The 23,224-nt window shown below is 36.2% G+C and overlaps 3 protein-coding genes across 6 annotated transcripts; 2 read left to right on the top strand and 1 right to left on the bottom strand.

Annotated features, from left to right (window-relative positions):
• The first annotated feature begins 199 nt into the window (after positions 1 to 199).
• LOC116295817 (RWD domain-containing protein 1) lies at positions 200 to 3,600 on the top strand. The gene is made up of 6 exons (XM_031703766.2): positions 200 to 380; positions 1,192 to 1,275; positions 1,652 to 1,779; positions 2,491 to 2,764; positions 3,051 to 3,110; positions 3,492 to 3,600. Exons 1-6 carry the CDS (start codon positions 308 to 310, stop codon positions 3,575 to 3,577), a joined length of 705 nt encoding a protein of 234 aa, XP_031559626.1. The 5' UTR covers positions 200 to 307; the 3' UTR covers positions 3,578 to 3,600.
• A 1,982-nt stretch (positions 3,601 to 5,582) lies between these two features.
• Positions 5,583 to 18,177, top strand: LOC116295815 (uncharacterized). Of its 4 annotated transcripts, none has more exons than XM_031703761.2 (3): positions 5,583 to 5,694; positions 16,252 to 17,496; positions 17,800 to 18,177. In XM_031703761.2, exon 2 carries the CDS (start codon positions 16,280 to 16,282, stop codon positions 17,480 to 17,482), a length of 1,203 nt encoding a protein of 400 aa, XP_031559621.2. In that variant the 5' UTR covers positions 5,583 to 5,694; positions 16,252 to 16,279; the 3' UTR covers positions 17,483 to 17,496; positions 17,800 to 18,177. The 4 variants fall into 4 exon arrangements, with proteins under 4 accessions (XP_031559621.2, XP_031559623.2, XP_031559619.2 ...); XM_031703763.2 differs by lacking the exon at positions 5,583 to 5,694 and adding an exon at positions 7,309 to 7,433; XM_031703759.2 differs by lacking the exon at positions 5,583 to 5,694 and adding an exon at positions 11,537 to 11,665.
• Positions 18,178 to 18,611: 434 nt separating this feature from the next.
• Positions 18,612 to 22,886, bottom strand: LOC116295816 (proteasomal ATPase-associated factor 1). The gene is made up of 11 exons (XM_031703765.2): positions 22,804 to 22,886; positions 22,473 to 22,510; positions 21,965 to 22,059; positions 21,753 to 21,842; positions 21,586 to 21,684; positions 21,249 to 21,444; positions 20,304 to 20,453; positions 20,100 to 20,191; positions 19,338 to 19,453; positions 19,172 to 19,257; positions 18,612 to 18,852 (listed from the first exon to the last, which is right to left on the bottom strand). Exons 1-11 carry the CDS (start codon positions 22,884 to 22,886, stop codon positions 18,659 to 18,661), a joined length of 1,239 nt encoding a protein of 412 aa, XP_031559625.2. The 3' UTR covers positions 18,612 to 18,658.
• Between the last annotated feature and the right edge of the window lie 338 nt (positions 22,887 to 23,224).

Genomic DNA, 23,224 nt, shown 5'->3' with positions numbered 1-23,224 from the left:
ATTAAGACGAATTTAAAACTTTATAAATTGGTGAAAAATCACCTAAATTTTTATTTCACATTTTCAAAATTTTCTAGTATCATCTTTTTCATTAACAGTAATGTTTTAAAAAGAGAATCAAAATATTTACTTGCCCCCTCCCTGAGAAATATTTATTGATACTTCTGAAGAGAGGCTGTCTGCCATGTGACTCATCAAACATGGCGGACAAAGTCATTCAAATCAAAGTTAATTTTCTTTGATGTAAAAAAATGTAGTTACGTTTAGGTTTTTATAAAGTTTGTCTCTTAAATCTTTGACTTTAACCATGACAGACTACAAGGAAGAACAACATAACGAGTTAGAGGCGCTGGAGTCTATTTATCCTGAGGAGTTCTCGAGTAAGAAAAGTTAATTGTTACCTACAATTTTGGAAATATTTTTCAATTTAATCCTAAGTTTATCTTTAGTTTATGATACGGTATCCTATGAAAATACCATAATTAACACAAGGTTCATTGCCTAGATGCAGCTGACCACGTTTATGATGTTTATGCTGTAGTTGAACTTCAGTCAACTAGAGCTTTTATGGAAACTCTTGTTTAATTGAATGATTAATTTATTGTAACTTATTTTACCGATTACAAATGCTGCTTAAATCAACCCTCAAAGACTGTTGTTAAATTTAATGTGTAAATTTAAAATGCAGAACATGCCTATATTTGCCCCTCCCCTCCCCCCCCCCCCCCCCCTCCCTGGGTATTTAATGTCTTGGTTAACTACTGGGTCAGCAACATGGTCTCAAAATTCTATATTTCTCAAGAAACTAGAGATACTGCTGTGTGTCCTTTATGTGTCCAGGGAGGGGAGGGGTGGCCAGCTGGGGACTGTTGGTGCTTCTACTAGTTCTGTAGACAATAGGGACCTAAACCACTGGCAAGCATAGGGAGATGGAGATTTTGAAAGAATGACATTAGGACATTATCAAAAAGATTTATCATGCATGCACAGCTTTCCTTTTCTTAGCCATTCTCTTATTGCCAAGGATAATAGAGTTTCCATGCAACTGTAAGTGCTCATGTCATTATTTCAGTATACTACCTTTGATGCTTTTAAAACGATGCTCAAGCTCCATATTGCTAAACTACCCCCCTTCCCCCACTAGTCATATAAGTAATAATATTATATTAATATACATTGTATTTTTCATAGTTATTAGCAATGAAGATCCAATCTGTTTCAAAATGTGTATAAAAGCTTTTAATGAGAAAACTGAGGACTTCCCAGAAATTGTAGGTAAGATAAAATTATGATAAAAAAATGATGAATTTATTGTCTATTGTCTCTTCACAATATCTAGAAATAATGCTTCATGGCTAATGGCATTTGTCTACAGGTTTACTTTACAACTTCAAGTTACCAAAAGTTATGGTGTCCATATGTCATTTAAAAGTAATAATTCAAACTGACCAATTTGGGGATTTTTCTCTGGGTTCCCTAGTTTTCTTCATCCACAAAAATCAACTGCTAAATTCAAATTTGAATTTTTGGCAGATTATCCACCTTCTAGAACCAATGCTAAATCTTGTTTATTGACAGAGTTATGAATTATCTTTATAATGTAGTTATTTATCATGGTTGTAATTTTATCAAATTATTTTTGATTGTTCAGCAAAGGTAGATATCCAGTTCACATATGTAGAGAACTATCCTGATGCAATCCCACTGATTGAAGTGTCATCTAATGAAATACTTACCGATGAAAATGTTCAAGAATTAGAAGAGCTAATGTTGAAAGAGGTAAAAATGAAAGTTATTATACCTTGTGAACTATTTATCCTGGCTCTTCTTACAGCCCTGCTGCTGAAAATAGTATTGTCTTAGAAAAAAAGAAACAAGGAATGCATGGATTCAAAGGTAGCATAGCAGTAAGTGCACTTGTCACTCACCTCTGGGCTCTAGGGTTTGATCCCTGGACTCTGCATCGCACGTAAGCAGAGTTTGTTAGGTTTCTCTATTGATTCAAGGCCTGGGAGGGGGGTACTCTTGCCTGTTTAGAGTAGGGTTGTGCTGCTGAGCCCTCTGAACCCTGACCCTCTTCCAGAGTAAAAAATGCTGAAATTCATACCCTGTACCAGAGCAAGATTGCTGAAAACCCTGTTCCAGAGAGGAGAGAGCGTGATTTCATATACCCTGTTCCAGAGTAGAATCGCTGAAAACCATACCCTGTTTGGTGGCACGTACCCATATAGCGAATATAGGGGAGTACCCCCCAGAGATTCAAGGGTTCTTCTCTGGGTTCTTCAGTTTTCCTCCTTCTACAAAACGTAACATGCAAAATCCAATCTATCTGTAAGTAAGGTATACCCTGACTTAGATGAGCCCATCAAACTTGATCACATGTGATGTCATGTCAAAGGATTTAACCTGAGATTGCAGAATGGAGAGGCGAGTGCACTTCTGCTACACCACCTTTGATCTCCTTAAATAACACAACTAAGTATTCTTCAGGCAGAAGAAAATCTTGGAATGGTTATGGTTTTTACCTTGGTGTCTTCTGCTCAAGAAAAGCTTCAAGAATTTGTAGATAATATTAAGAAAGGAATGGAAGAAGAAAAACGAAGACGAGAGAAAGAAGAAGAAGAACGAGAAAAGAAAAAATTTACTGGGACTCCTGTTACAAAGGAGAATTTTCTGGAATGGAGAGAAAAATTTAATGCAGAGATGTCAGAAATGAAGAAAAAGACAAGAAATGTACTTTTGATCCCAAAATCCAAGATTACAGGTTTGTTTTATATTTTTGTATTTGTTGTTGTTGTTGGTTTTTGTTTAATTCTGAATGAATTTCCTATTTGGATATTACTTTTTGCTATCCATCTATCCACCAAATCCCACTTATTCCATCCATCCATCCATCCATCCATCCATCCATCCATCCATCCATCCATCCATCCATCCATCCATCCATCCATCCATCCCATCCATCCCATCCCATCCCATCCCATCCCATCCCATCCATCCATCCATCCATCCATCCATCTTTGCTCAGACAAGTTGTGATATTTTCACAGGTCGTGAGTTGTTTGAACAAGATGAGAAAATGATTCTTTCTGATGCTGCATTTATTGACAGTAAGTTATCATTTTATCACTTTTAGTTGGTTTTGAATCCTTTCTAATTTTTCTATTGCTTTTCTTTTAAATATCTTGTCTTTTGGGTAATCAAAGGGAGCATAACAGTAGTACACTTGCTTCTCACCTCTGGGCTCTTGACTTTGATTCCTAGACTCAGCATCACATGTGAGTAGGGCTTGTTAGGTCTGTCCTTTGATTTGAGAGTTTTTCTCTGGGTTCTCTAGTTTTCTTCTCCCAACAAAACCTACAAGTAAAACTCCAATTTGATCTGTGAGTTAGCCACACCCTGACTTTAATAAGTTCAGCTTGTCAATAAAAGTCCAAGTTGTTTTTAAAAGACAAGAGATCACAGAGTTAAATTTTCTTTTTTCTTTCTAGGTACAGATGTTGATGTTGAAGTTGATGAATCATTGTTCCAAGATATTGATGATTTAGAACTTGACGATGAAGAATTCAAAGATTAAATAATAAAAGTAAGAACCATTCACATGTGATGTTTTTATTCGTAATATTTTCTGGCAAAAAAATACAATGCTATGGGACCCATTTAAATTTCTACATTAGTGCAGCAGTCAGTGAAGTTTTTTTGTATCCAATCAAACCATGGATTCATGTTATGATAACACGTCCAGTGTTCCAGGCGACAAACATGTTTAACCCCACCAACAAAAGCAACGAAATGTGTTAAGTAGTCAGGCAGATTTTTGCATAGTTAATTTGTTAACATTGTTTATAATGTAAAATGTCTTGTATAAAAAACGAGCCCCAAACTAGATACAGTGTAAGCACTAAAAGAAAGACGAGAGGGGCAAAGATCTTTGGACAAAAAGTGGAAGATTGTCACTTGTCATTCCCTACAGTATTATTTCCTTGTTTATCATTTGCATATGGATTGAAAAAAAATAATCTTATTCTCAAGAGAATGACACATGGTCTGCAGTGGGAAAACATTACGCCTTACGTCCTAGCTAAAACAAGTGTATTAGTTTTACTCAGATTAACAACTTGCAGATGGTTCTCTCTTGACTGTTTTATTTTAACGAACAGGCTTACTATAATTTGTCTGCTTTTTATCAACCTGTCTGGCTACAGGGCGTTAATCATTACTTTAGGCAAGAGTGATTTGTTGTATTGTGTTACAGACTAGTTAATCGGTAGCCATAGGAATACAATGATGGAAAGTTTGAGCAATTTTTGTATATGAGTGGAAAGTATACCGACACATATTTACACTGAGCACGTATAACGAGAAAAATGAAAATAAAAATGGTTCATCGCATAAGTGGGAAACTTACGGTACTATCTTACAGCATATACACGGTACGACAGGTCGTAACATCGAAATAGCTTAATCTTTTTATCGTATGAGTAAGAAAACCCCTTAGCTCTCCACTAGATTTCATCAGCTTTAACCGTCAGCTTATCCCGATTCTATTAAGGGGGAGGGGAGGGGAGAAAGAGACAAAGTTTTAAGGCGTGCATTTAAGGAGGCTCCAAACGGTTTTTCTTAAGTTTCAAAACGTTTTGAATTCAGCTCCGCAACCTTTGGTACGCATTAAACCAAAGTTTGATGAACTTTCACAACAACATAGAAACAGAAAGTGAAAACTTTTTACTTCAGGGTTAGATAATGAATAATAACAAAGTACTATATGTAACCATCACATTCATGGTTTTTGGAACCTCAACTAGAAAAACTCAATTTCCAACAGACTAAAGTCGACAAGATTGATTTTCATTGGTCTAATCAGGTCGCGCATTTTTCATGTTTGTCTTCAACGCATTTCGTTTCATTTTTTATTAGTTTTAATTGACTCTTGTTTAAAGGATTGGTAATTAGGACATCAGCAGGCATAACCAAGCACTTACACAGTCATTCATACGAAGACTTACAAGTACAAACGAGACTTTACGTTTATGATAGCCAGTGCTTTCAAATCAATGATGGAATGACTTCCCGCCTAGATTGCTCCGGAACCGCCTAAATAAGCAGCTGTTGCTACCAAAATAAAACTGTGTGGGAAAATTGGAGTGTCATTGTTTAGCAAGACAGGTGATAAATTCATCCTAAACGGTTAACTTAAAATATCTTTGAATGTGGAAATACCTTTCGCAGTAAGACTATCATTAAAATAGAAAACAAAATCGCCCACGAACGAATGAATTAATGAAAATATGAATGAGTTTGGAGATATTTCTTTAGTTTACTTTGAGCCTCTTAAGCCTTTGTTATCCCTCTTAAAGGGATCAAGCTAATAAAAACTTGTGAATAACTTAAGTCAATGCGTTAAAAGCTTCATTGTCAAAAAAGAAAGACTGAGGACTTAGACAAGTAAGGACCTTGCCGCCAAAATTGTTTCACACTGAACCCAGTCTGTCTACTCTACCTTTTAAAAGTAAGAAAATCTATTTGAATAGTTTTGGGGGCGTCCCTTTCCGGTGACACGGACCATTCCAGTTTGTAAGTGTATGTGTTATATTTATGAACACTGATCACTGTGTTCCCACTAAAACTTTCAGTTTCTACCTGTGAAGTTGTTGTCCAATTTTTCGTCGTATCTTTCAAAATCAAGCTCCCAAGGTAAGGAATTTGTAAGTTAGCTTTAAAGATAATCGTGTATTTAAGTCTCATTTTAGGATGATCTGATACAACAAACGTCTTTTATTCCCGCTACGGTAGTGAAACATATTGAAAAGCTAGCAAACTACTCAGTTGTTTCTCAACGCGCGAACCAAGCTTTCCAAACTCTTACTGCTTGCTACTCTTTTATTTGACTACCACTTTTTCATTTTCTTTCTTTCTTTCGTCTTTCCTGGCTAAAGCGACTGTTTTGTGGTTTCCCAGTTGTTCTACCATTTGTTGTATCGACTCACTATGGAAAGTGTATCATTTCTTTTCCCCTCTTCTAAATTCACTCAATCTTCTCACTTTGTCCATCAACGTAAATGACCATAGCTTGGGGTGAGTGAGTAAGTGGGCGGAAGTAGAACGCTCAGTAGATATTAGACCTAGAATGTGAAGGAATGGAAAAACAAACAAATCAACGAATGAATAGAAAATAAATAACATTCACGAAACGGGTCGTACAGCGCGAAAAATAAACAGAAAAAAGCTTTACTAAGCACATCGTAGAATTCTTTTGTTGATGTTATATTTAGCGCATTTTATTTTCGTATCTTGCTGTGTGACAGCCTTAGGGGCTCTCCCATTTTCATTTCTCGAATGAACCTTTGATAAATATTGTGTTAGCGCCCTGCAAGCGAGAGAAGCTAGAATAACGGTTCAATAATATACACACATGTTAGAGCCTAAGACTAACGGACACGTAGACTTGGTGACCAGTTTTAACTCGTACATTTTTATTTGTCTCAAAATGAGTGGTTGTCAGGATAATCTTTACTTTTTACATAGGTTTTCCGGAAGTGTTTACTTGTAAATGCTATTCAATGGGATAAATCTTTTTTCAGGATTCATGACAATGATGAGTAATAAACTTCATATTCAGTTATTCGTTAAAATAAACACGGAGATTCTGATTGGCTGGTTTGTTCGTGACCAAATTTAGCTTTCACGAAAAAGAAAAAAGCGCCTGGGTTGTTTCTGTTCAGCAGTTTGGGATCGCCGCTGAGCAGGATGAACGCAGACTCAGAGACGAGTTCTTAAGAATATAATTTAACTTGTTAGGAAACTGAAATCAATTCAAATGGAATCAAGAGTTCACGTCGACGGAGTGGAACAGGTTTAATTGTCAAATGTTACAGAGCACGGTCACGGTACAAAATTGACGACATTTGTTGAACCAATGAAACACAATATATTACTGTTTATCGAAATCAAAAAGCTTGCACATGGACACGTCATACTGAAGAAATCTGTCGTAGCTTGAACACTTATTTTACGTTTACGATCTTGTCCCTTGAGTAAGAACGCGCAGACACTCCGCTGAATCCAAATACCGAAGGCTTTCAAAATGAGACCGATGCGATTTACCAGAAATAAGATGATGGATTACTCTCTCTCTCTTTACTCTCTTGTAGAGTGATCCTGGGATAGAGTTTTGAGAGTCCTTCAGCGCCCTAGTTGACAGCGCATGATACCCGCGCCAACCCGCTGACCAAAAAGCCGAAGGGCTCTAGATTGCGCTCAAAATATCGGTATTCCATATTTGGAGTGCTATTTTTAAGCTACAGTATTGTACACTCAAATATGAGTAACAGATTTATAACCAAACAAGCATACGAGTGGTTCATGAGACAAAGCTAGTAGGAAATGTGACCATTAAGGAGCCACGAGGGATAAACTAGGGAGCTAAAAAATAGGTAAACTTGTTATTTTAACTTTCGTATCTACGCAAGCTACTCGATTTGTTTCGTGATAACATGGCTATTAAGTTTTAAAAATTGGAGAAGAAATGCGTTCATTTCAGTATCTGAACCCGGAAAAAAATGCTTCTACGATAACCATGATCATACCATGCAAATTACAGGAAAAGTGTTGTTTACTAATGTTTTAAACATTTTAGTAGAGTATATTTATTCTTGGTAATTGAATTGGTAAAAAATTGACGAAGTCATGTTTCATTTTGCAATAACCATTGCTCATTTATTACTTGTAATAAGAAAATATTAGTTACTAACGGAGAAAAATGAATGACTTTGTTCAAAAAACGTATTGACTGATTTCTTGGTTGGTACTTCCTGTTGCTTGCTTTAAACTTTCAGTGATCTTTTAATCTTTCTTTGAAGAAGGCATCACGATCAGAGATCCGGGAGAACGGTACGCCATGGCGGTTTTATATTTCAAGAGAATCAACTGAAAAATCTATATAATCAAATAATTTATAACCTACATTAAATAAACAAGTCCGCAGAAGAGTTTTTGAAAAGGTTTATGTAATATCAAAGAATAATGAGCCAAGTTAGTGAAGAATCAAATTTAAATTTAAAATTCATTGAATTTCAAAGTTTTTTTTTAGTTTATTGAAGTTCTTAGTGTTCAGTCGCGCTTTGACACGTACCTGTTGCCATGACAATCACTAGGCATTAAGTCCTATAATCGTTTCAATAAATCAAAATCCGCTGTATAAAGTGAGAGCTCACTTAGCTTGACTTTAGGTTTATGATATAATATAAGCCGTTCTGCGCATGCGCTTTTGATTATTTTTTAGTGCAATAACTTTGGTTAACAACAGCGATCACGTGTTAGTACTACTTCGATGAAGTTAAAAAAAAGTCAAGTCGCAAGTTGATTGTAGGTTTTTTTTGTGGGCTTATACCGACAAGCGTGGCTTGTTACAGCAATAGTTTCTGATGAGAACTAGAAAGAGTGCAAAAGGTATATATTGACTTTATGGAAAAAGTTATGTCATATTGATAAAACATAGACGTCCGTACCAAGAGTAACAAAGAATGGTCTAAAAGAAAACAGATGATCGAGAAAAAAATTATTTTTTAATATCCACATACGTGTTATGGAAAACGAAATAGGTAATATGATTAGGGAAGATTTTGCGAAACGGTCTGTCACTATTTGCGCTTTATAACCAAATGAAACATCATTAGTTGAATGGGAAGGAAATAAAATAAGAGTGCGTTGAGCTTGAGATTTGTTGCTCATCACAGAATCGAACATTGATTCTATAGTCAGTCTATATGTACATGCAATTTGGACACAGGCCCTTCTCCACCTCAACCCTCCCCTCATCGTGTCACCACCCTGTGCTATTCCCTGTGCTAACCATTCCATCTTGAGACTTTCGAAAATAATCAGAAAATAGATAAGGAATCGTGTGTTACATTCGGCCACCGTGAAATTTCTCTCGAATGGAGGCGTTGCTTGAAAATAAAACATGAATGGATTGAGTAAGAATTTGAGTTGTTTCTTTTCACCGCACTGAAGGTGACAAGAGAGCCTATACTGGCGAACCTATCTAGCGATTGTTCTTTTTCTCATTCAGTAAACACCACTTTGTAGTCTCTGTAGTTTGACACCGACGAGCAATACACGGTGTGGAAAGTATAGGTTTAACTGTTTAAAGCGCTGCTCCTGAGCATCATTTCATCTACTACAAGTGAACTACTATCATTCAAAGTACATATATATATATGTATATATATAAGATGGTGTATATATACGAAATTGAGACTCTAGGAATTCATCAATTCGGGCACCTTTATGTTAACTACAAATATCGTAGTTTTTATTATACTAATTTACTCAACTCCTCAATGGAAAATTTACGGAAAGGTCTCAATAAGAACGATACTGGAAGGAAAAAATGATATTCCTGATTCCTGCGATAAATGTTCATTTTTTGTTTTTCATTTTTCATCTTTTCCAATTTTATCCATTTCCTCTTAACATAATTGTTCTAATTGAGTGAATAAGATGTGTAATTGGTGGCCAGCTTCTATAATAGAATTACCTCTGTCCAGAGCATTTATTAAGCCCGTTTTGTGGTGTTATAACCACTGTCATGCAATGAGCAGATGTTGTTTCCAGCTACATGTAGAATCATTTAGTTATATACTACATTTCATCTACCTTTCCCTTTCAAACGTAAGACCGTGTTGGTGCCAATAAATTAGTAGAAGAATCCGTTATGGAAATGAAATGATAAAATAGGAGGAATAAAGTGAAATAGTATCTTATACACAAAGATGTTATCGCGTTTCCTCTTCGTAGCCTGATTATCACTAGTCAGAGTACTTTTCAGGAAGATCCAAAATTGCGTTTTTATCGCTAACACTCGTTGTGGTCACGGAATCTTCTTGTCTTTATTGACAAAGTATACCTTGGTTTAGAAACAGTTACGTTGTATTAAGCTATTTTCTTTACACAAGGCTCCATGTTCTGTACTAGTTAGGTGCTTGCCTTACGGCTGCTATATATATTCATCAATAAATTAAATCACTTTACGACAATTTGCCTAGTTATCCCCCAATGCGCGCATCGTCTTCTCTGTTTGTCCCAAACGATTTCTTTTGAAATAAAAGCTACCATTTCGCTCTTTTTTATTTATTAGCGAAATGTTGAATCAAAACTCTTAAATTTAGGGTGTATGTAAACGTATCTTGATGTCATGAAACAAATATAACATTGAATATGTCGAGCTAAAAAGCCAAGCGATTGGCGTTCTTAGAAAGTCCATTGAGCGAGGACATGGGAGTCGATAATTGGACTATTCAAATTTCAAGTTAAGAGCATTCTTAGAGTATTTGTTCGATTGAATTTTTCATTTTATGAGCATAGGCAGGCAGACACAAGGTCTTTATTTATTTATGAACCCATATAACTGTTGATTTTTTAATCCCTACCAATTAAGACTGATAACAAGAAATTCTGGATTTCGCATAAAGGATTGTTGTATTCGGACCGCGCAGGGTGCTGATCAAAACAGCTAATAGATTTCCAGTATTTTACAAGCAAGCTTATTTGGCCAAGTGACTTCCAAGCCGAAAAGCATATTAATGTTCTGATATTGAGATTTCACTTGAAGCTGAATATTCGCCTGAAGTGGGATACAAGATGCTTGTTGGAACAGATGCGTGCGATTTTTTAAGCATTTTATTTTAACCATTGATTTGCGTCAATATTAGTATCTCGACGTCCAAATATCGCAATAATCAGCAGATAATTGTTCGCAAAGGGAGTAAGTTCACAAAACAGATATTCCACAAGCACCATGCTATGAGCCATGACCGCAAAATTTGATTAAAAAATCGCGGATTTTTGCGGGACAAAGGCATTAATACCGCAACTGTGATTGACTTGACACAAGAGTTTCTTATTCTGGCTTTATTGACATTGCACCATTTTAATCTTTCTCGTCTTTGTGATTTTCTTTTGGTATGTGAAGCGGTTCTGCGCGTGGGATGTTAATCGGGAGAATTTCCACTCAGCTTGAAATAGGCTGTAACAATTACTCAGCATTCTGTGGAAACAGAATGGTTTGAGTTTAAGATCAACCACTAAACGTTTTCCCCATATCATAAATGTATCTAGTGTAGCCAAAATACACTAAAACAGGCCGCCCCGCCCTACATTTTCAACAGGAAACAAATCATTTCCGCTTTGCAATTTGAGCGTGCTTAGACACATTTGATCGGTCAAATGGGACCGATTTGATCTGCGAGTAATTGCAAACGATAAGCGACCTGTAATCTCTTTATTGACTTTCATGATAAAACTTCTTCAATATTTCATGTTGGGAATGTTTTGGTGTAATCTAACGGTAGATCGCCCACTGCTCTACCTAAAGCACCTGTATCGTTCTAGTAAACCCAGCTATAATTGATCCATATACCTGTTAATTAAGCTCGTGTCGTCGCTATTGTTACAGCAATTGACGACTTACGTAATTGACAGTATCCAAGTACTGTCAGAGTGAGCGCGCCCACTCATTTGCATGAATACAATAGATATATTTGCACCTTACAAAGTGATATATTTGGACCTTCAAGGGAGAATTGTCACAGTTTTAGCTTGTAACTACAACAGGTACGAGCTCCGCAAAAAATATATATATTAACAAGAATCAAGTAATTCGTAGGTAAGAAATGCTTGAACGTATCTTTACTTCTCATCCAATTCTTAATATAACGATAAGGTGGGGTCGATGAATGGTAAGTTGGGGAGGCAACTGTAACTTACTCAAACGAACGATTCTTACTTTTCGTTGGCCTGCGATATTTTTTATATCAGAAAAATATTCCGTTTGTAACCACTTCAAATTTGCCTGTCATTGGCCTATTTAATTGTGTAAACTTTTGAATTCTTCATAGAAATTTTTGAGAAGTTTTTTACGACTCTAACTAAGACTAAAATGAACCAATCTGAAGATAACTTCAAAGAATAAAATAGTTACTGGCAAGAAAGAAGCAGCGAGATTTTAAAATAAATAGGTTATATAAAAATTGAGAGGAAACGGGTTTACTTTTTGAGTGTTTAGAGTATTGCGTTTGTTTGGCAAGAGCAGAGCTGATTGAACAGGTGTTTTCCTGGGGACATCAACAAACTTTGCCGATTTGTTTCCCATTTATCGACTTCTAATAAGAATTTCTCAACTAAAACAACTAAGTTTTTTGATTCATTGGTAATTTTGAAATGGTATAGCTTTGTTTGTGACTTATTTTTCCTTGTTCAAGTTACGAAAATAGATGTTTAAGCATATTATCATCCGTCGTTATGCTGACGTTCAAACTTGTACTACTTTAAATAGAATAGTTATATCCCAGTACTTCAGGCTCACAATATTGTAGGACAAAGACAAAAGTTTTAAATGAAAGTATTAATTAGATCTGTTTGAGTATTGTTAGAGGTCCAAAGATTAAGACAGAAGTCACAATTTACCCGAGGCATTCAAATATCTCTTTCTTTACGCGATAAAACATTCACAGAACCCAACGACTGTAAGTCATTAATATTTAAACACTTTCAAAGTAGAACTCTTGAACATTATTGCGTTGATCCTTTCTCGATATTTTTTTTTTACAGCAATGTTTAATTATACTTTTGAGTTTCCTTCTTCAAAAATACATGATTTTCTTTAGATTTTATGAAACTAAAAACAAAATATTTTTTATGAAGAAGACAACAGATACGAAAAGGAGACGAATACTAGATAGAAACTATTTCAATTATTCTACTACTTCTTATCTACATTATTAGCCCAATTCAACTCAGTAAATCCTTGCTAAAGGCCATTTATCTAAAATGGTTTTACCTCTTTTAATTTTGCCCAGAATGATTGTATTTAAGAGGGAATTCCTCACGGTTTGACATCATTAGTTTTCGCAATAAAACCGTTCAATACAAGGTTTTTAATCAGAATATTATCATAACAGTTTCTAAGTTAATTCTTCGGGTAACGTGGGTTGGTATACGGAGATGAATCTATACGCAAACATGAATTGGTCCTCAATCTTCAGGAATTTAGCTGCGTTTCGGTAGTTTTGAGGCGATTTGGGAAAACTAACGTCGCAATAGGTTATGCAATATCTTTGTTATAAGAAATAATAATTTAATAAAGATGACGATGATGATGATATTTATAGTAATGGTGATACACTTCAAGTCTCTCTTGACTTTCCATACTTGAAACAATGAGCTAAAATACTGAGATATTTTGAAATACGCTAATTAATTTTAAAACTCAACAAATTTTTAAAATGATGCCACAAAAATGTTGTTTCCTTATCAATAAAATAAAATTAAATATGAAAAATTAAAAGAAAAATCTAGTTTAAAATGTAGGAATATTTGAACGAATTCGACGATGCAGGTGTTAGTGGAAGAATTGCGGAGGCGTTGAGCAAAGATCAAAATGCCGAAAGTCAAAAAGTCTGCTATTCTATTTTTATTTTTATTTTTTCAACTCACAAACTAAATAAATAAAATATCTCATTTTTTTCCTCAATTTAAGTTCGTTAGATTAAGGTATATAAAGACGCATTAAAAAAGAAAACCACTCTGAATTCTTGGGCTTTATTCGATTACAAATGCGCTGAAAGGTTTTTTCCCAACCGTTTGACTTCGTAAAATCAACGGGGAGTCTAGCTTTGCTTTGATCACGGATGTTTTAATTTCTATACTCATACATAGAGGTTTTATTCACCAAGTGTTGATTGATAAGACTGGTGTGAAACACTGAAAGACTTGAAACTTGTTCAAAATGCTTTTATTAACTATTTCAATAAACAGGAAGAGCTTAAGAAGACGCAAAAAAGGGCTCGCTCCGGCTAACTGAATTGTTAAGCGCCTCTCGCGATGGAATAATGAGTAAATCTAAAGTAAAGATGCTCAATGTTGGTATGAAAATGAAGCGAATATGGTAGAATTAGATTGAAGTAGTTCTAATTGCCTTTTGGCACGATATAATGATATTAGTTGATCAGTGAGTTTACCCAATAACGGTACTTCTGCTATTCAATTACCCAACCGGGATCGCCCTACAATCGACACAATAATCTTTTCTCCTGTTCGCGCACGTCAGACAAACTCTTTTCTCTTACCAAACTAATTTCAAGACAATTATTCTTTCCTTCCTAAATAAGAGACTATAAGGTGTGGCTACCGTTATTATCAGCAGAAGAGAAACGGAGAGAGAGAGAGAGAGAGTTAGAGAGTTAGAGAGAAAGAAAGAAAAAGAGAGAGAAAGAAAGATTAAAGGATACGTTGAACTTGAATTTCCTGGCCTGGGTGAGAATTTTTTGATGAAATAAGTAAAGGAGGCATTGAAACCCAATACCAAGATTAATCAATGCCAAAAGTTCAAAAACCCAGCATTTGTAAAGGTGTTTTTCATTCCATTCAAAAGACGTTTTTAATTACAAACGTTAGCCACTGAGAGCAATATCTTGTGGGACCCGTTGATTTCATATTAAGTTTACAGATCAGTGCGGTTGTTCAAGGATCTCTGTTGATCTACATTTAATAAGAACATTATTGCATGTCAACGTACGTTTGAATTGGAACAAAAAAAAAATCGATTGGGAATATCTCCATAAAATTTGAAACGAAATCTTTTCCGTCGTCCTAAAAACTCATTTCATTTTGTATTAAGTTATTTTCATGTCAATCCTATCATAATACACCTATCATAATATACACAAATCCCCAATCTATATATTAATTAGGACTCTCATCGGATCTTTCATGAAGTTTTTTCAAGATTCGGTTTTTAGGCCTCTACAATAGACGGCGCATATTGCAAGCAAAAGTAATTGATTGAGAATAAATTTTTCATCTCTGTTTCAATGGAAACGTTATTTTATTCACTTCTGAAGTGTTATAAAAGCCCCGAAGGGCGTCAACAGTTTTCATTCTTTCCTACTAAACTAGTTTCTGGTAGTCGGTTTCTTCTTTCTTTCCCTTCTTCGCGGAAGACTAAAGCCGTCTTGTTCCACCATCTCACTCTTCTACGCTTCTCGAAATTCTCTGTTTGGCATAACGTCTTCTCGTTTTCCTCTCTAAAAGGTAAAGCTAAGATATAAAGTACTAGTGTAAAGACATTTTTTGACGTTTTGATGTGTGTTCGTCAGTCTTAACTTGCTGGTTTTCTAGTGGTATTTGCGTTGAGTTTAGTAAAAAAATAACGACAAGATGAAGATATTCTATGTGACGCAGGTGGTTTTCGTTCGAGGTCGCCCTATTCAAGTCAACCAGCCTCTGATTCACCTTTCTGTTCAGTCTAACAACACTCACTTCCAGAAAAACAGAACTTGATGACCTTGATCTAGTTTTTGTTTTCAAGAACCAATATCAGATAAAGTAGATTATCAATGCATAATAAACCAATCCGTAATGAATTCTTTTGGTCAAAAGGAATGAAAGTTTTCTTAAATCAACAAAGCGGGAAAATAGAAGGAAATTAAGAAATTTAGGACAATGAAAAAGTTCTTCGCCAAAGTGCAAACGAGGGTTTGTTTTTTGGGTGTCAATGAGAAAATAGAATCATTTTTTTCAGTTGTTTCATCTTTGCCGAAGTACATTCTAAATGTCTTGTTGCGAACATTGATGACAAAATTGAATGAAGAGATAATTGTAATATTTGCTCGGTTGAGAGTCATTCAAGCATGAAAATACGAAGAAACAACTTATTTAGTTCATGATAAACGCGGTGAATGAAAGTATAGTTAAGTGGATTCGGGTTTGGATCTATCAAATAATATAATGAGCAAAAATTAGCCACAAAGGTGTGATAATTTTAAGGGTTGTTTACGCGTGGTTATTCTATGTTCAGCGTTATTGATACTTGAAGATAAAAATAACTCGTTTTAAAAACGAAAACTAGCGTAACGGAAGGAATTAATAAGAAATTCGCAGGACTAACGCCTCGATGTTTTCGTTTTTCTTTACAATTTTTCGCAACAAGACACATTTTTTATTCGTATAGAGTCTTGGGGCCGCCGCCGGTCTTGGTTTGTTAAAGAAACAATGTCCATCACCAAGTGACTAAAGAAGCTTCTCGACGTTCCTTCCGTGCCAGCCGGCTGCTTGTTTTCCTCACTTTGTGTTGTAAACCTGAAAACTTTATTCTTCAACTTATTTATTCTTTATTTATAACTTATTTAATAATAATATTATTAATAATAAATTTTTATCGGTGCATATGATTTACACACCCATTTTTTTTAGTTGTAGTGCGCAGTATACCAGTGTAACCATGACGACGGTTTCCTACGTCACAATCTTTCTGACCGTCCTCGTCCAAGTACTTACATCAGATGCCAAAGCTATGAATAACAAAAGAGAACTATCTAGCACTTTGAAGGAACCGAGCGATGATGAGCCACAGTTCTGGAAGGGACGTTTTTCTGACCCCCAGTACTGGAAGGGACGTTTTTCTGACCCACAGTTCTGGAAGGGCCGTTTTTCTGATCCTCAATACTGGAAGGGCCGTTTTTCTGACCCTCAGTTTTGGAAGGGACGTTTCTCTGATGGCACCAAGCGTGAGAATAGCCCACAATACTGGAAGGGACGTTTTTCACGTTCTTTTAACGGTCGGCCAGACAGTGATCCCCAGTACTGGAAGGGACGTTTTTCGAGAGGTTCCGTGCCTGGGAGATATGGTCGCGAACAGGGAAGATTTGGTAGGGAACTCCAAGGACGCTTTGGCCGAGAATTTCAGGGACGCTTTGGACGTGAGGACCAGGGACGCTTTGGAAGAGAGGACCAGGGACGCTTTGGACGCGAGGACCAGGGACGCTTTGGACGCGAAGACCAGGGACGCTTTGGTCGAGAGCTTCAGGGACGTTTTGGCCGAGATTTCCAGGGACGCTTTGGACGCGAAGACCAGGGACGCTTTGGACGCGAGGACCAGGGACGCTTTGGACGCGAGGACCAGGGACGCTTTGGACGTGAGGACCAGGGACGCTTTGGACGCGAAGACCAGGGACGCTTTGGCCGAGAGCTTCAGGGACGCTTTGGCCGAGAGCTTCAGGGACGCTTTGGCCGAGAGCTTCAGGGACGCTTTGGCCGAGAGTTTCAGGGACGCTTTGGAAGAGAGGACCAAGGACGCTTTGGCCGCGAAGACCAGGGACGCTTTGGCCGCGAAGACCAGGGACGCTTTGGCCGCGAGAACCAGGGACGCTTTGGGCGCGAGGACCAGGGGCGCTTTGGCCGACAAGACCTCTCAGAAAAGGAGCAGGGAAGCTTTGGCTCAGAAGAGCTGGCAGAAAAGGACCAAGGGAGCTTTGATGAAAACGCAGCAGAAGAAAAGAAAAAAACAATTGATGTGATCGATATTGAATCAGATCCAAAGCCTCAAACAAGATTTAGGGACGGCAAAGAAACCCAAGAAAAAAGAAAAGTAGAGAAAAAAGATAAAATAGAGAAATCCGATGACGCACTGGCAAAGACTTCTTAACGACGGTACAAATAGTAAGTTGATCTACTTAATCCTAACTCTAAACGAAAGTACAAAAAATGTTTTCGGTAATTTCAAAACTACGCACACTGGACTACAAAAAGAAACTTGATCTGACATTTCCACAAAAAGGCGCAAACTTATTATCCCTTGTTATTGGTTGGGTTTAATGATCTTTAAAAAAACCGTCCGTAATTATATTCCAGTTTCATCTCCATTAGATCCATTATCCTTAACCTATTAAATCATTACGATAATGATTTATTATGATCATATCTAGTTTCTGAAACAAAATTTCGTACTTTGTATCTTCATAGGTATATTCTGATGCTTTGATGAATGACAAGACAAGACCAAATAAATCTCTACCCTTCCCGGGGTAAATCTATGTTTTCTTCACAATTTGTATGATAGTTGTTTGTCGAACCGAATGAGTATGAGATTACATCACACCGATAAAACATGACCACATGCATGTAAAATACGACAAAAAACAACAATAATAGTATATTCTTGTTTTATTCTATATTATTAACCTTCTAGGGTAAGGTTTAGGGGTGAGAAGATCAGACTCTTTACTATGATCATTAAGTAGGGATACTGTAGATAGATAATAATCATGATAGAAAATCACATCCATTAAGGTAAATTAAGTGCTGCAAATGAATGCTTCAATAAAAATGAGGCAAAATCAACTACTTGTCTGATTTTCATTAACAGGGGTGCACATAATATTCTATTATCTTGTGGCATGGGGAAGGTATAACATATATCCTGTGGGGGGAGGGGACTGGGGTACTGCCTGCATCTCATGAGGGGAGGGGAGGGGGCATCCACTTGTACCTTGGGGGTGGGAAACATACTTACTGAATCCCATGAGGGGAGGGGAGGGGGGACATCCACTTGTACCTTGGGGGTGGGTCACGTACTTCCTGCATCCCATGAGGGGAGGGGGGGGGACATCCACTTGTAGGTCTGGGGGGGTGGGAAACGTACTTCCTTCATCCCATGAGGGGAGAAAAATTATGGTGTATATTCTGTGAGGCATGTCAGATGGAGGATAAATTCATACCCTAGGGTGGGAATATCCCATGGGGCAGTGGGTGGGGATTTGTTAAGAAACCCTAAGTTTACTCTTGATCATTTTAATGATTCACTAAAGGTGACAATACAAAGCTATACATTACTACAAACATTACTACTTAACATATACTTCCTTATACAAGCATCTCTACATACTGTATATACTGTGTTGCCATGGCGACATATTCTGTATACTGGGTCGCAATTTGGGCCAATCAGCTCCCAGGTAGAAGTTTTTCTGTCTTGTCGAGATTGATTGACATCTCTGTAGAAACATGTTCCGTCACCTGGAATGAATAAATAAACAAATGAAAAATGAATAAATGGGAAAATGAATAAATAGAAGTGAATGAAAGAAATGGGATGGACGTATTAGAATATGAATGACAAAGAAATGAGAGATAAAAAATGAAAACAAAGAGATGAATAAATGAATGAATGAATGAATGACAAAGGAATGAAAGATACATTAATTAACAAAAGGATACAAAAATGGATGGATAGAAGAATGGATTTAAAAACAAATTTTCAAGAAACAAGCAATTGAATAGGCAAATATTAAAAAAAAGAGGAAAGAAAGAAAATGAAAGAGAGCAGAAATATTACCAGAAGATGCAAGAAAGCCACCATTGCCAAATGGGAGGATGTGTAATAATGGTGATTTTGAATGCTGAACAACTGCCAGGGGAGAACTAAAAGATAATAAATGAAATCGGTTTAACTGTAAAATGGTGAGGTCTTATGACAGTCTTGCATTATTACCATTACCTACCCTGGATTTCTGACATCTAATATCCATAATTTTCCATCCTCTGTTCCTCCACAAACTTCATATTCAGATAAAAATGCACAGCAGTTAAATGCTGAGAGACTTTTGAATTCAAAAACCTAAAAACATGGAAACAAAAACTGTTAAAATACCTTTTCTAAGCAACTAGAAACTCCCCATAATATGAGGGCTCTTCTCATTTACACAACATTAGATTACACAAAACAGCCAATGCACATTTTCATAGACAGAGGAAAACCATATAGTACTCTGTCCACAGGTAGCCCAAGCTTGGTTTCTGTGGTGTCCTGTTATAAGGAAATGTATGGAGATTCATCAAAAATTTCAATAAAATCATTGAAACGTGAAATAAAGCCTCGAAATTTTACCCGATCATTGAGAAATAGCACTTCTTTCGCTCTGCGTGGTTATTTACTAGTGGGGAAAAAATCTTAAAACGGGCTAAATTCAAAAAATAACCACGCAGAGCGAAACAAGTGCTATTTCTCAATGATCGGGTAAAATTTCGAGGCTTTACTTCATGTTTCAATGATTTTATTGAAATTTTTGATGAATCTCCATACATTTCCTTATAACAGGACACCACAGAAACCAAGCTTGGGCTACCTGTGCTCTGTCTAGTGATTCCATAACTGCTGCAACGATCTAGGTGAATGCTTTGCTGGTATTTCAACAGGCTACTGGCATGCTATCCAATTGAATGTCAATCCTAGATATGAATTAGAAATTTGCAGTCTGATTTACCATGTGACGTGAGTGCAGTCCTACACCTGAAAGAATGCCATCTTCTCTAGCCAGCAATAATAGCTTCCCTTCTGTACCAACCTCTCTCTCACCTTCAGAAAAGGATACAACGATTAAACTCTGAATAGAAAAAGCAAATTGAATGACGTTTACACCTCCATCACCATCACATGTGAGATATTCTTTCCTAATACCAGTATTTACATCTATTGATTTTCCTTGCATTTCCTAAATCTACATTTTGAGCTGAGCCAAGCGCACATCCATTGATTGGACAGCTACAAGATGCCAGAACAGCAAGACATCTAGATTCTCCACAGTCCCACAACCTCGCTGTACCATCCCTGGAACATGCTGAAGGGGAAAAAATCAATCAGTATTTTTACAATAACAGAGTGTAATCTCACAATCTGATTGGCTAACAGCAATGATCAGTAAGAGGACAGACACATAGAATGACAAATCTCTCTTGTATGGAGCCAGCGTATGCTTAAAACCATTTTCTTTTTTTTGTGTGTGTGTGATGTTTTTTCGATTTTGTTATTGTTACCAAGTTGTCTGGAAGAGAGAGCTTTTTTCTCATGGGTATCGATGGCTGAACCATGGGAAAAGGCTGTAAGTAACACGGCTACGTATTATACTCTTTGGCTGTAAGTAACACGTATTATACTCTTTGGCTGTAAGTAACATGTATTATACTCTTTGGTGTAAGTAACACGTATTATACTCTTTGGCTGTAAGTAACACGTATTATACTCTTTGGCTGTAAGTAACACGTATTATACTCTTTGGTGTAAGTAACATGTATTATACTCTTTGGCTGTAAGTAACACGTATTATACTCTTTGGCTGTAAGTAACACGTATTATACTCTTTGACTGTAAGTAACATGTATTATACTCTTTGGCTGTAAGTAACATGTATTATACTCTTTGGCTGTAAGTAACATATATTATACTCTTTGGCTGTAAGTAACATGTATTATACTCTTTGACTGTAAGTAACATGTATTATACTCTTTGGCTGTAAGTAACATATATTATACTCTTTGGCTGTAAGTAACATGTATTATACTCTTTGGCTGTAAGTAACATGTATTATACTCTTTATGAAGTTTCCAAGGCTTCTCAACTTGAAATGAAAACTTACAGACAATGTTTCTTCCTTTGTCAACAATAGCAATATCTGTCACCCCTCCCCTGTGTCCTTTCATTGTCACTGGACATGTGCCATCAATAGCAGACCATATTCTGATAGTCATATCAGCTCCACCACTTGCTACTACTTCACCAGATGGAAAGAATTTGCAACAGTTGACATCAGAGATGTGACTGCTTAAATTACACTGTAAAATATAGACATAAGGAATAAGGAAGTAAGTGAATGACTAAGATGAAGTAAAAATAGATGAAAATGGGAATCTGATTTCCCAGGAAACATATGGAATAACATATAGTAACAAGTGAAAAATGAAGGAATGTCTTACCCTCTTTGTCCCATCACTGGTATTCCACACTGTTAATTCTTCATCATCACTTGACGTCACACATAACCCACCTCCAGGAGAGATGTCTATGAATCTAATCTGAGGGATGAAAGATATTCACATGAGGGATTTTAAAATTTCTAACCTTATACCAGTAGGTTTCTTACACATTTTTTGTGAATTCCAGTGAAGACTTTTGAAGGAGAGATTAAACTAGTAGTATAGTTTACGTCAGGATGGCAAACTGTGATTGAATTCTGTAAAAGAAATTCCAATCAAAATTAAATTTACATGAAACTACTGCATTAATTTATTTTAACACTCGAGAGTTTCATCTCAAAGTAATATTGTAAAGAATCAAGTCATTTGATATGCTTACATTATCCAGTGAAAGAACTTGGAATCTTTCTGTAGCCTGGACAGATTGGCTTTCATCTTCCTGATACTTTAGTTCCCCATATATTGATGGTTTACCTATTAAAATATACTTATTAGATAAATATTAGGGATAATGGGATATAGATATAGATAATGAAATGGTGGTGATGCAGGATGACTATGAGATGATATATGATAATGACTGATGATGGTGATGATGATATGATGATGATGATGATATGATGATGATGATGATATGATGATGATGATGATATGATGATGATGATGATGATATGGTGATGATTTTGATAGTGGTGATGATAATGGTGATGGTGGCAATGGTGATGTTTGATGATGATGTTGCTTGATGATGATGGTGATATTGATAACGTTGATGGTGATGATAATGATGCTGATACCGATGATAACTTAATGATGATAGTGATAATATGCACTTAAGATATTCTAGCCAACGACTTGTACAGCTGAATGACCATTCGTTCACTAACCTAGACATGAACAAGCTATCCATGCTTTCTCACCATTTCTGGAAAAAACACACACAGAAAACAGCTGTTATAAATATGCAAACAGAATATAACTTTAAACAAAATATTCATAACAATTATGAATCGCAACAAACCAAATGGATTGATTGTATTATTTCAATAATGAAATAGATTTTTTTCTTTTCAATAAAAGTTCATGACACTAACACGACACAGGTATCCCAAACATTATTTTGCAAAGGTTTAAAAATACATCACACTAGAGAAACTTTCCCGATACTTTCTTTAGATTATACTGCAAGAGAATAATTCTAAAGATCTTATAGTTTACCTAAAAGCGTCTTTCCAATCCCACTGGATGGATAAACGAGGGATTTCCTGTACGTCTAAAGAAACCTCCATTTCGTCCGCCATCTTGAAATCTTTATAAAATCCCCAAAGTGAGGCAATATGATACTAAATCATACTGTGAGGGGGTGGGAGAGCAGATTAATTGCTATCTACCCGTACTTTTAAAAATATTCTTTCTCTTTCTTTTGTTCTTTTTAAATTAACTTACATACATACTTATTTGTTATTTTTTAATACTAAAATAGTTTGAGGGAAAAAGTTGAATTTTTAAGCCGTTGTTCCATTTTTCTCCTCCCCACCCTCCCTCGTTTCAAGGTTGCCATGCCAAAGGGTACGCTATGTCGTAGTGAGTTATGTGAAGGAATCTTATTTATTTTCTATCGGATTTTTCATAAACTGAT

This window comes from Actinia tenebrosa, unplaced genomic scaffold (assembly GCF_029948245.1).
Source record: "Actinia tenebrosa isolate PJP-AT-01 unplaced genomic scaffold, QUT_ActTen_1.0 PGA_scaffold5__44_contigs__length_20552954, whole genome shotgun sequence".
Classification (NCBI taxonomy): Eukaryota; Metazoa; Cnidaria; class Anthozoa; order Actiniaria; family Actiniidae; genus Actinia; species Actinia tenebrosa.
This window is presented reverse-complemented; position numbering and strand designations above follow the sequence as displayed.